Genomic DNA, 13,897 nt, shown 5'->3' on the forward strand with positions numbered 1-13,897 from the left:
TATTCTAGGAGGTGACTACACATGAGATGGAACTTCTGTTATGGTGTATGGCTTTCACAGTTGCTCTTACCTGGATTAATACTCTTTTACAGAGACCAGCTTTCACTAGAGATTTTGCAACCCAGCGAGCTGCATAAGCTGCAGAACGATCAACTTTGGAGGGATCTTTTCCAGAGAATGCACCTCCACCATGGGCTCCCCAGCCTCCATAGGTATCAACAATGATCTTCCTGCCAGTCAGTCCAGCATCACTCTGCAACAAAAACAAATGAATACATTAATGAGACACCACAGTTAACCCTGTCCCATACTAGATTACTGGGTAGGGCTTTGACTGGTAATTGCTACAGACATGAGTCATTGTTCACAATGTTTGCTTTCACATACAACTGTTTAATGAGTAATGTCTACACAACTGGAGTATTTTCAGAGATGTACCAAACCATCTCTGTTGCAGCCACTTTTGAAGACTTCTAAGAATGTGGCACAACTGTAAACATCACAAAAAAGTGTGCTCCCTTCCAATCATCAGTCAAAGTATTATCCTTGGATTACTGTCCAGTTACTTCACCCAATAGTGCTTGATGAAGGCTGAGAAATTAAGAGACTCAAAACAGACTCTCTATCCTCTGGAAGATGGTAGATTCAAGTTAAACATTAGGAAGAAATTTTTTAGTGTGAGGGTGATGAGAGACTGGCACAACTTGCCCAGGGAAGTTGTGGATGATGCATCCCTGGAAGTGTTCAAGTCCAGGCTGGTTGGGGCTTTGAGCAACGGGCCCTAGTGGAAGGTATCCCTACCAATGGCAGGGCGGTTGAAACTAGATGATCTGTAAGGTTCTTTCCAACCAATGCCATTCTATGATTCTAAGAAAATCCCTACTGAAAACCAGATCATGTATGTTCTAAAAAGCTAGCAAGCTTCACTTTGATACTTAAGGGGAAGCTGAGGCTTCATAGAGCTGCAGCTTGGTGCTGTCAAAACAAGAGTACTGAGAAATTCTGGCTGAGTTCACTTTCATGGTTCAGTACTAGTACAAGGACCACTTGGTAGTACTCTTCTCTCCTTGCCTGCCTTTGCCCCTAGTAATGGAGTACCATCCTCTTGCATGGACTTTTGCCTGCCTCCTACAAACTTATGAGAGAACAGAATTACTGTCTTTCTCTCAGATTAGCACAGCTAGTGACTGCAAGTTGATAAATGAACTCCAGGTTCCAAGCTGCATCTTGAAAGAAGATAAATGCCACTAATTGCTAATTTTAAATCCCTGAACAAGTAATATGGGAGTAAAACTGACATTTACTTCTCAATGAAAGTGCTATTGCTACATCATCCCAGTGTAATTATAAACACACCTTACAGTTTTAATCCTTTATTGAATGCTTTACAGAAAACTAGGCAGTTTTTGTAACAAAACATTTTACAATTTCATGGCAATGATATGCTTACCTAGTACCAACATCTGGAAATCAGAACACATGTCAAAATCTAATGAATACTGAGTCTCTAAAGAGTACTGAGAGTATTAAGGTCTCCCTTGAAATTTACTCACCTTTCCAGATTATTTTGATATAGGCAGAGAGATACTCCCATGTCAAGCATTTTAGCACATAACTTAAGGCATGGCTTTTGGTCATTTAAAATGCTTTCTGGAAGCAACACAAACTTCCATGAGTCTTTACAGTTGACAGTACAAATTACTCATGATTCCTTTAAAAAATACAGACTTTTCTTGTTTAAAGGTACACCAGTTCATCGCACTTTTGTGCAAGAGATTATTTAGAAGCACACAGTAGAACAGAATCCAAGTTTTTGCACCCACTAAGTGCCATACCTTAGGACCACCTTCCACAAATTTTTCACTAGGAATTAGATGATAAATTGTGTCCTTATCAAGATACTTCTCTGGAATAACTTCTTTAATAACTTTCTCCATTAACTCCTTTCGTATGTGTTGTACTGATACATCTGGGGCATGGTGTACTGACATCACAAGTGTGTGCACTCGAATGGGCACCATTGCACCATTATTCTCCTTGTATTCCATTGTGACCTAGAGAAAAAAAAAAAAGACTGTGAACTCAGTGACAAGAGCAACAGTCTGAAACCCAAAAATTAACCTTGCAATTATTTTCTGCAGCAAAAAATAAACAGCAATGAGATGAAAAATGATGGCTGACTGCGAATGCTTGAAATCACTGTAAGAAAAAAAGTAAAATACAGAAAGTAGTGAAGTAGTACTACCAAAAGACTACCTAAAGAATATCACATATATTTCCACAGAGAAACAAAGTAACAACAAGAAAGTTAAAGAAGACTGAGATTTTACCAGCAAATGATAAAATCATTCAGTTTGGCCCATTGACAAAACTTCAAATTGTGATTCACCTAAAGCAAAAAAAACTTTTGGAGGACACTGCTAAAAAGAGTAACTGTAGATCATGACATGACAGGTTAGATCTTTTCCTACCTATTGCACAGCTTTTATGTACCTAAAGATATACACTGGCATGGTTCCATTCTTAGTATTGTTTGCCATACAGACTAAAAATGTCTCTCTACTTCACCACTCTTCTAAAATACTTGGATTTATTCATCATGAAGAAAGCCATCTAGTCACACATTCACTGCTGACAGAAGGCAGGAACACAACCAGTGTTGCACTGCAACAACAGGAGCAGCATAACTCCATGAAGTTCATCCCCACTGAGTAACAGAAAAAAAGAATAAAGCCCTTTACTATCTTGGGGATGCCACATGTATGATTTTTCTTTCCTCTCATGAAGAATTCAGAGCCTGGAAGATGGAGAACTTGCCTTGAGACTGCCAAAGTGCATCACTCTTACAGCAGGCTCGGTGACTCGTTCACTCAGCTCTGCAACACAGCAGTGAGTGGCTCTTACCACTGGCCAAATACAGCATACATGAAGCTTAAATCAAGAACAGCCCCTGTTTTAACTGAAAAACCATAGTACTATCACACTCAGTGCTTCTGGAATGTTGATGCTTATTCAGAAAAAAAAAACCCTAAACAAGCAAGAAGAGGACAAACAAACAAGAAGAGGACAAACAAACAAAAAAACCCCAACAAACAAACAAATAAGAAAACATCCCCAAACAGTTGTCAGTAATTTTTTAATCTCTTAATCTCCAGGGCAAGCAAAATACAAGCCAAATTTTGAAGAAACCAACTAAGACCCTGATAAAACAGTTTAAACAAACCATGTGTGATGAATAGAAATGCACAAATGACATTCCTACTGCCTTGGAGCTTGAAAATAACAGCACTGTTTTTGATAAGCATGAATTCTGATTTAGTAGCAGACAGGGTAAATTATTTCTATTGTTTCTCACTCTTACAGTTTACACATCTAGATTACAAACCTGTATTTTCCCATCTGGTCTAACCCAGGGCCATGTTCCATTCCGTTCCAGAACCTTGATCTTTGCAGTCAGTTTGTGTGCCAGGAGGACTGTTAAGGGCATACATTCATCAGTTTCATCAGTGGCATAGCCAAACATCAAACCCTGCATTGAAAAAAAAGGAACAGCATTGAAAAAAAGTGAAATAAGCCACTCATTTCTGTGATGTCTTCTTATTTCTCCATGTCTTCATCACACAGTATTTTAAAATCACAGAAATCTAGAAAGAGAGAGTAGTATCATGCAGAGTAAATACACTTTGAACTACAACCAGCCTGAAATGAGATTTATGTTACATAAATTACAGTTATGTATTTGCATGCACAAAAACTGGAGCCACAGAAGGGTCTGATTCCCAAGAATGACTCTGCCTTAAGCAACCATAAGAATCCACTGCTCAGTCTTCCCCACACACATGACAACTAAAATATTTGTTGCCTAAGAAGTAAGACCTGAAAGACTTGAAAGAGCAGAAACTGAGAGCTACTTATAAAAAGCCTGGTTGTAACTCTGTCCAGTAAAACCACTATATGTAGAAAAAGCCATTTCCTCTGAAATTAGTGAAGGTAATGGCACTTTTCTGCACTCCTGGTTATTAAGAGAGCATAGTGTTTATCTTCTAATTCTTTCTCTTTGCACAATAGCTTTTAAAGAAAGGCTCACGTATAATGCAATTCTTGCTTGTAAACTACATTTAAGTAAGTTCCTGGAATAAAGTCCTGTTACCTGATCCCCTGCTCCAATGTCATCATCGGTCTTGCCATGGGATACAGCATGCTTGATTTCTTTACACTGTTGTTCTAAGGCCACTAAAACTGTGCAAGTCTTGTAATCCAGCCCTGGAGGAGGGAGTTTTGCAAAATTAAATCATACGTCCTTACGAAGTAACAAATTTCTAGAGAAGCTTTTAGGGATGGATTATCTAGTTATCCTAGCTAAAAATTTTGAAACTCTAAACATGTAAGCTTCCTCTAGTATTTTTGTATTGTTAATAGAAGCAGGAAATCAGCACATTTATGTAGCAGTCTAAAGATGTGGGCAAGCTAGTGGCATTGATTCAAACCTGAGCTCTTGAAACCTAGAGGGTAAGTGTAATCCTACAAGCTGCCCTATCAAAGCTAGTTACATTTATTATGATGACTAGGGTTCAAGCCTTTTAGGTATTAAAGCTGGGAAAAATGAGTAGAAAATGTTAGCAGAAACTGTTTTTCAGTTTTCCCTGTATTGGGCTCTAGGGTTCAATGGAATCAGAGGGAGGTCGTATACATCTTTCAAGAAAAGGGAAATAGCTAAAAGAATGTTAAGAATGCATGCAGAATTCCTTTGTGTGTGAACTTGTGTTAGTCCAAGGACAAGGACCAACAGTGTTAAAGCTTTCAGTATACAAACCTGCAGATGTAACTATCTCCTGACATTTGTGCAAACACTAGTTCTTCTGCATTAGAAAGCAAAATGTACATGATACTTTCAAGAATAAGGCTTTTTCAAATATGCCATCTAAAAATAGCTCCTTCAGTACCAGGCTCCTTTCAGCACACAGAAAAATGTGTATCAACATCTGTGCAGTTTTCTCCTAGGCCTTAATAAACATTTCCTTTAATTTTCCAGAAGATCATAAAACCATGATTTGGCTATATGCATGAAAGATCCAAGAATGAATATGTGAAGGATTTCACTTACCTTTGGAAGAGTCATCATACCCTATCCTCTTAAGGGTTTCTCTTACAATTTGTTGGTAATCTACTATACCCTGGGATGTGATCTCTCCACAAAGCAAAATCATTCCAGTTTTTGCTACACACTCTGCAGAAAAAAAGATCAAACTTCAATTTTACTCCTACTGTTTTACAGTTACACAGGGAGATCCTGAAGATGGTTCTATGAACCATCATAGTCATAGGGGAAACTCAATGTAAAACATTAGCACACATATATGTTTGTGTGCAACTACTCTTCAGCTGATATGAACATAAAATGCCTGCATGGAAAAGGGTTCATCTAACACAGTTCATCTGCACAGTGGCCAGCAAATATTCAGTGCTGTTTCTCCAAATGCTTTCCTGATCATCAACAATTTCAGCTCAGGGTCTTCCTGAAGCTAAAGGGTCATCATTTATTTATAGCCACATTACTAATCTTTGATGGATTTTTGCTACAGTAATTCACACAGTTGCCCTTGGCAACCACAAAAACTTTTATCACCTGCAGAATCCTGGAGAAAGAATCCATTCAACATCATTACAAATTTTGTGCAGAATGATTTCATGTTTTATTTTGTTTTTTGTTTCAAATGTCCACCTGGCCTCTGAACTTTTAATTTTTTTTTTGTTATTGTTAAAAAATATCAAACAATTAAAAAAATACAGTGTTTTCTGTGTGGTCATTACAAAAAGGGCAAGGCTTTCTGGCAGAATATGAATTTGGGAACCTGGGACTTAAAGGCATGAAAGAATAAGGCTGCAGTCAGAACCAGCTATCCGTAGGAACTCTATCAGGCCCATTAGAGCCAAGCACAGATTTATGGTGATGAAAAACTTCAGACCATGATGATGCTTTCTTAGTATCAGCATCAAAAAGCTTAACCCTCCTACCTTTGACTGCTTTCCATTCTGACTGAATTCTAATTAAACTGAAAGAAAACACAGACCAGTAACTGAAATATAGCTGCAACTTACAAGTTTTCATATGTGTTTTGTTCCCCCAGCAAATTACAGAAATCAGGAATTCATCTATGTAATCATGTCACAGATCAAACTTTTTTGGTTAAGACAACATGATCCTGTTTCTCACATGTCTTGTATGAGAGATGTGAGAAACATCTCTCTTGTAATTTTTGCTGCATTTCTCTGTTACTATCTCCAGCTTTTCAGTAGTTTTGAAAGGAAAACTGCCTGCAATATTGAAATGGTGACTTCAGTATTGTGAAGCCTCACACATATGCTAAATTCTCTCCCCTGCATCTCTTCACATTTATTTATAAATGATCACATGAGATTTTTTAGACAAAGCATCATATTAGAATACTATTTGCAGGATGCAGCTGAACCTCTGTGGCATTCAGAGGCCATGGCCTCAATGACATTCAAATTGCTCTTTAGACACATTCCCCTTCTGTGCCCATTCCCCCTTTGTAACCCAGTTCATTTTAATTTGATGACATGTTCTTAGTCTGTGGAAGAGGAGATGTTTTTAGTGATAATGTCCACGTAAAATGCAGGGCAATGCAAACAGAAAGTCCCATGAAAAGGCAAGCCAATTTGATCATCATCACATTCAGATGAACTGTGCACTGTTTGGTCAAATGGACCAAGGACATCACCCTGCTTCTGTAGAGGCACAATAAACATCTATTTGGCACTCCTGGATTTTGAGTTTTATTAACATCTTCTACTCTATGAAGAAATGCATCTCGAAATGTATATTTCCTCAGTTCTCATTTCCCTAATTGTCTTAGATTCTGCACTATCATTAGCCCTGGCAGCCACAGCTTTCCCTAATACTATTGGCTTCTCCTGATGTATTTCATACATCTCACCATTTTTAAATTGCACGGGAGTGCCATGTATTTCCTGTTTTTTCTGTTCATTTTTTTCAGCATTTTCCTGCCTTCCCTTTTCCTCTGAGTCCGTGTGCTACAGCTAGTTGCTTGACTAACTATGGAAGTGTTGACTACTAGGTAAATATTGCAAGAATTTTGGGTTATAGGATGTTATTTGTACTTAATTAATCTTTTTCTTCATTTAAATCTGTATTATACGTACCACAAGCAACCTTGGCATCTGGATCAGCACTGAGATGAGCATCTAGAACAGCATCACTTATCTGATCACACAATTTATCTAGAAGATAAAAGGCATGCATTAACTTTCTTTTTGTGATAAAAAGAAAAAACTGATTTCTTAATAAAACTTCATTCCTTATTGGCAAAAGACATCTGTTAACAGACCATCTGCCAAGAGAAATTTTAGCAACTTACGTTATGAGAGGTATGTCTTACCCTGTTTTCATTCCTCAAAGTCAGTTGTAACTGACATTTTCCTGCACAGGCCAGCAGTCTCCAGGGTAAGGGAACAATGAAAAAGGCCTGCAAAGGCATCCTGACATGTTAATTTATGGAGAGAAGATACAAGTAGTAACTTTGGTAGAAATAGTTAAGCTACAACCTCTCTGTAGGGGTTTTGCATTCTTCTCTTCTGTATTTTAAACTTTGTATTGCATTTTCCTTGTGAATTACCTACTTTGTTTCACATCTGATATGTCAGAGGTCTGGACTTTAAATAGTGCTTATCTCTTCAGTGCCTCCAGTGGGGACCTCTGAGATCTCGTGTGCCATCTTTTTTGGATAACAAGAGGCATTGTGCCAACTTTTTTGGATAACAAGAGGCATTGTTCTCTCTACAAACAGGAAAATTAGATGGAGGGCCATTCCTGAAATCATCCACAACTATCCAGCTCATCTGAGTCAGAAAAGCATCTGCAAACATTCTCTCAGGTACAAGTGCTGTCTGTTCTCAATCCATATTACTTCAAATGTACAGTTTTGAAAGGCTGCATGTTTGCAGAACCAGCTCAAGAATATGAATTAAAATTCAACCGTGACCATTACAGAAAGGCATGCAAAATACGCACAGCCACAGAACTACACAGCTGAATCTTCAACACTGTCTGTATCAAAGAGACAGGTACCTATGTAATTTCTAACTAGTCTAGGGAATTTTCTATGTAATTCCTAATCTACAGTAACCTCACTCACCAGAGTACTGTAACATTCATGTGCAGACTCAAAGGCCCAAAGAAAAAGTTAATGGAGAAGCTTATTTAGTTTTACAGATAAACTGGTCTGGAAGCAAACAACCATCAGAATGAAATTAGAAGACAAGAGCAGAGTTATTCTGTACTCCAGATCTGTAATTTAATATGAAGTTTCAGTGCAAATTCAATTTTAGTCTGAGACCTAAAATAGAGAAATACTCTGATAGAGCAAAATTACTGATAGAGTAATATCTTCCAGCACAATCTGAAAGCAAGGAAAAGTGAAACATGCTAGCCTGTAGCTTTGAATGGATGAGCCCTCATGCCATCAATACTATCTCACTCAAATAGAAACTGGAAGAACTCTAAAAGCAAAGCACGCATGCTTGAAATATATGCATCCCTTTTATTCACACAGGCTACAGTTATATCAATGTCAGCATGATATTTGCTTAGAAAGGTGTATAGGTCCCTTCTTCACTGGCATAATTTTCACAATTAGAACCAGCAATTTCCATACCTTTATGTTTTGTTTCTAGTGTTTTCCTCAATCAAGCTGAAGCTAAAGATTTAACTGTGCACCTCAGAAACAGTTTTAAAGTAAATCCAACAATTTAGAGGCTTGAAAAAAAAGTAAAACAAGTAAAAAAGATAAATTTTTGTTTTGGTTTTTTTTTTGGGCTTTGGGTTTGTTGTTGTTGTTGTTTGTTTGTTTGTTTGTTTGTTTTTTCTTCAGCTCTTTGTGGTGTATTGATTTCCAGCTTGAGTATTACCTTACTGCAATTTCTTGCTGGTGTATTTACTCAGAGAAACAGAATCCTGGTTAGTTCCACAAGTTATAGTGCACCTTCACTGGCAAAAATTGACCACAATTTGAAGACACAAAGATGAAAGACAGAAACATCATATGCTCATAACTTCAGATACAGAAGTCATTTGTGCAATCAAGCATAAAAACAAATGCCCAGTTCCAAAGTCTGGTGTCTGTCAAGTCTGTCAACAACTCGTAAGCAAACTGCACCCTGAAGATACTGAATTTCATTCACACAAGCAGGTTTGATGCTCAAGGAGCAGCATAACCTGAATAACTGGTAACTTTCACTGCCTTCAGCTATTTGCACAAACACAGCAGAATATGCAGTGTTTCAAATCAAACAAAAACCTGATGGTTCCAGGTATGATGCTACCTGCTGCAGTGGTTTTGCAGCTGTTGAGCTGTCCACTAGGGGCTGTGCAGACAGTCCAATGTTACTGGTCTCATCCTGCGCCATTCCCACCTCATTATTAAGCATGATGAGAATACAGATGTACATGACAAAGTCAGCAGATCTTCAGTGATAACATGCTCATTTTCTCAGTAGTAGGTTTTTTTTGTCTTTCCTCCTTCTATAGAAAAAATAACAAGTAATGTTATTTTTAGTTTTAACATTAAAATGTTCCATTTGAATGTTCTGCCACGAAAGGAACTGTTGCTCCCTTTGCTATAAATTTGAGTCACAAATATGTCCACTGGAGGTCCGCTTCCTCCAGTCCATCAGTTAATGTAGCTTCTTGTTATGTACTTGTGTAAACAAAGTCATGTGCAAAATAGCTGAAAGTAACAAACAGTATTTAGAATCGAAGCACTGTCCTCCAGTCCCACTCTTGGAAAATACGATGGCTTTGTACAGCCCACAGCATACGTTAACTTGAGTTGCACAGAGAAACGTGGCAAAGAGGTACGTGTAGTATTACAGCAGTATCTGGAATGCAACTCTGATGAAAATCAGTAGTTAGTATTCTGAATGTTTCAGAGATTTGAAGTTGAATGATCACCTATAATAAACAAATGCGTATGGTATTTTTTTTAATTGCAGAATTAAAAATGAAATTGTAACTAGTATTTGTGGCAAGTCCAAGTCTACCTTTAGAGAACTTTTCCATGCTTTTTTCTCTCAAGCAAAAGTTTAAAGTTGTTGATGCCAGATTATGTTGCATACTAAGCAAATAAGGCAAGTTCTTGTCAAACAAAGACATTACTCTGAAGTCTATTAAAAATAATTAATTGGTTCTTTCATTTCTCAGTTGGGGAGGTATCATCAAAATTCCATCGGATAGCATTCTTCAGTGCAAGTATTAATGAAACAAAAGATTCAGTCAGCATTTTTACTTACCAGGATGTCCTTCAGCAACAGATTCTGAAGTGAAAAGAAATCGGTTTTCTTTTTTTGTGGCATGAATAGACATGTCTTGGTATATTTAGTGAGCCTGCAATGAGAAATATCTAAAGCAACTTAACTATAGAACAAGCAAAAGCAGAATGTGGGGTGGAAGGGTTTATGTATCTATGCAGTATCTGATGTAATAACTTCTGTTTGTTTGTTTCTCAGACATTCAATAGATTAAGACTTATCTGTGTGGATTTTACAATGCACTGCTACAGGAACTCCTTTCATAAGACTTGAGTGTGTTTCATTGACCTTTGTCCTGCTAAACTCAGCAGAGTTCACATGAAACACGAACCCAGCTAAACCACAATTCAATGCTTTTGCACACTTCTCCAAGCCTCCATCCTTACTCTTTCCTCTAAGTGCAAATAAAAAGCACTTCAAGATAGTAACAGCATAGAGATTCTAACTGAATTTGTAAGGGCAAACGATGCTTTCACCTAGGCTTAGAATCCATACATTGTACTCAGCTGCACTTGTAAGCTGTTATTCTATCTTTCTGTGAGAACAGGTGTTCCTAACAGCTTCACGTGGTAAGCTGTGCTCTTCTTCCTAAATACAGTTTGTGTGAGTGGCTGAGTGAGGAGTTGTGGAAACACCAACAGCATCATCTGTAGAAATAGTGTAGGAGACAGTTGTTTCATTATAATTTACATTGAATTTTGAGACAAAAAGCTTTGCCCTAGCTCAAAAGACCCTAAAGTTGTCAATGGGCAGGCTCTTGAAATTCATTTTACTGATGCCTTTTGTCCCACTGTGTGCCTTCATGAACAGACACTAGTAGCATACAGCTGGACTTAGACTGAGTATCCAAGCTAAGCAGTGAAGTGCTGCCCGTCTGTATACACTGTCTGCCATAGGCTTGTTTCAGAACATGGTGGGACAGTACACTGGAGCACTTGAGTACAGCACAGTGTTGCAAACCTACCCAGGAACAAAAAGAGGTGTCTGGTTTTAAAGACCCTTGTTCTGCTAAGCATCTCTACACTGCTGCAATACATTATGTCCATCTCAGCTTCTTTAAAACAGTAGTTATTTCTGAAAATATTGCTCCATAACCTAAGCATGTTAAACAGCAGCAAGAGCAGTACTGAGATGCAGGTACAACTTCAGCTACAACTGAAGGCATCACTGCTGGCCATCACAAGCAAGGCATGGTCCCTACCAGGCCATCAGCACAAGACATATGTGTTCATTTTGCAAAGAAAGCTTCAGTGCTACAAAGAAATGTACCTTTGCTTCAAGACACTACCCATTAATGAGGTATGTGAGGTCCTACTAGTAAAGAAGGTGAAGCACTAACAGAAACAAATCAAAGCCATCCCTCAAAAAGCAAAGCATAGTCATATTTCAGCTGTAATAATGATTGGAGAAGGTACTGCCTAAATGTGGTAATTCAAGTGATAGCTAGTGTGCTGCAGCAGGCTGGTCACTCTGTGAAAATCACTGCTCTACAGAGTGACAGGTGAACAGAAGATTTGGTTGGTGGAAAGAGACCATTTGCACCCCCCTATTTGGTTTTGCTTTTTTTTTTTTTTTTTTTAATTAGTTCTAGGAATGGGAGTTTTCAGCACGTAACACCAAAACTCACCTGTTCTCAAAGGACATTGATTGCTTAAGTGTATGTGAAGGAGAGCAATAAAAATGATTAATTTATGCTACAGTTAATGATTATCAGAAAAGCCCGATGAAATCTATTAACTCATTTATTCATTGCCTTTCTTTACCTTCAGAATTTATTACAATAAAAAAAATTAAATTAGTCATACATAGATTTTTGTTCCAGGAGATTTTTCAGCTCTGCACAATAACTGTTCCTTGAGCTCAAGTTATATATTTCATTAAAAAGTTCATACAAAGTACCCAAAAATGTTCATATGAAGAATTTCCATCTTCTCCTCCAGGAATTCACATATGGTATGCAATACTCATGCTTTACATTGTGCCTTATATACTATTCTCATTCCTGATGTGCTCTTTAACATGCTTATAATGTTGAATCATAGAATAATAGAATGGTTTTGGATAGAAGGGACCTTAAAAATCATCTAGTTCCAACCACCCTGAATGGGCAGGGACACCTCCCACTAGACCAGGCTTCTCTAAGTCCCATCCCGCCTGGCCTTGAACACTTCCAGGGATGGGATATCCACAACTACCCCAGGCAACATGCTTCAGTATCTCACCACCCCACAGGAAAGAATTTTTTCTTCATGTCTAACCTAAATGTCCCCTTATCAAGTTTTAAATCATTTCCCCTTGTCCTCTTGCTACACATCTGTGCAAAAAGCCCTACCCCAGCTTTCTTGTAGGCCCTCTTCAGATACTGGAAAACTGCTATACGTTGGAGCCTCTTCTCCAGGCTGAACAACCCCAACTTCCTCAGCCTGTCTTCACAGGGGAGGTGCTGCAGCCCTCTGATGATTCTAGTGACTCTCCTTTGGACATGCTCAAGGAGCCTTATGTCTTTCTTATGCTGGGGACACCAGAACTGGACACAGTACACCCGGTAGAGCTCTTCTCAGGAGAGTGGAGGGGAAGATTAACCTCCCTTGACCTACTGTCTCTGCTTCTTTTGATGCAGCCCAGGACAGAATTGGCTTTCTGGAAGAGTACCTTGATGGCTCATGTTGAGCATCTGCTCCACCACCATCCCCAAGTCCTTCTCCTCAGGGCTGTCCGCAATCCTTTCTCCTTCCAACTTGTATTTTTGCATGGGATTGCCTCAGCCTGGGTGTAGAACCTTGCACATGGGCTTGTTGAGCTTTATGCAGTTTGCATGAGCCCACTTCTCTAGCCTGTCAAGGTCCCTCTGCATGGCATCCCTTTCCTCCACTGTGTTGATTTCACCAGTTTGGTGTCATCAGCAAACTTGCTGAGGGTGCATTCAATTCCACTGTCCAAGTCACAGGCAAAGACATTAAATAGCACCTGAGTACTGACACTTGAGGAGCACCACTCATCACACATCTCCATTTGGATCACAACTCTTTGGGTGCAACCATGCAGCCTTACCCTATGACTGGTCCATCTATCAAATTTGTATCGCTCCAGTTTAGAGACCAGAATGTCATGTGGGACAGTGTCGAATGCTTTGCACAGGTCCAGGTAGATGTCATCTGTTGTTCTGTCTTTGTGCACTTATGTGACCCCATCATAAAAGACCACCAAATTAGTTCAGGCAGGACTTGCCCACAGTGAAGCCATTGGCTGTCACCAATCACCCTTTTATTGTTCACATGCCTGAGTAGAGCCTTCAGGAGGATCCATGGAGGAGGATCCATGATCTTGTCAGGCACAGAGGTGAGACTGACTGGCTTGTGGTTCCCTGGGTCATCTTTTTTTCCATTTTTGAAAATGGGGGTTCTGTTTCCCCTTTTCCACTTAGCAGATACTTCATCATACCAAATATGATGGACAGTGGCCTTGCAACTTCATCTGCCAGTTCTTTCAGGAGCCTTGGGTTGTAGCAAGACAAACCTCTTTTAGGGTATGGCGCCTCAAGGTCCAACCA

General features: G+C 38.9%; 1 protein-coding gene across 1 annotated transcript; it reads right to left on the reverse strand.

The window, feature by feature from the left end:
• Positions 1-70: 70 nt before the first annotated feature.
• Positions 71-12,097, reverse strand: LOC103537527 (S-adenosylmethionine synthase; the record flags this gene model as incomplete). Its single annotated transcript, XM_030468775.1, is given in 8 exon segments — positions 71-253; positions 1,836-2,054; positions 3,386-3,529; positions 4,151-4,263; positions 5,105-5,227; positions 7,186-7,263; positions 10,330-10,382; positions 12,060-12,097. Coding segments are annotated over 8 exon segments (951 nt in total), but the record flags the coding sequence as incomplete, so codon positions are not given.
• Between the last annotated feature and the right edge of the window lie 1,800 nt (positions 12,098-13,897).

Source organism: Calypte anna, unplaced genomic scaffold (genome assembly GCF_003957555.1).
Source record: "Calypte anna isolate BGI_N300 unplaced genomic scaffold, bCalAnn1_v1.p scaffold_71_arrow_ctg1, whole genome shotgun sequence".
Classification (NCBI taxonomy): Eukaryota; Metazoa; Chordata; class Aves; order Apodiformes; family Trochilidae; genus Calypte; species Calypte anna.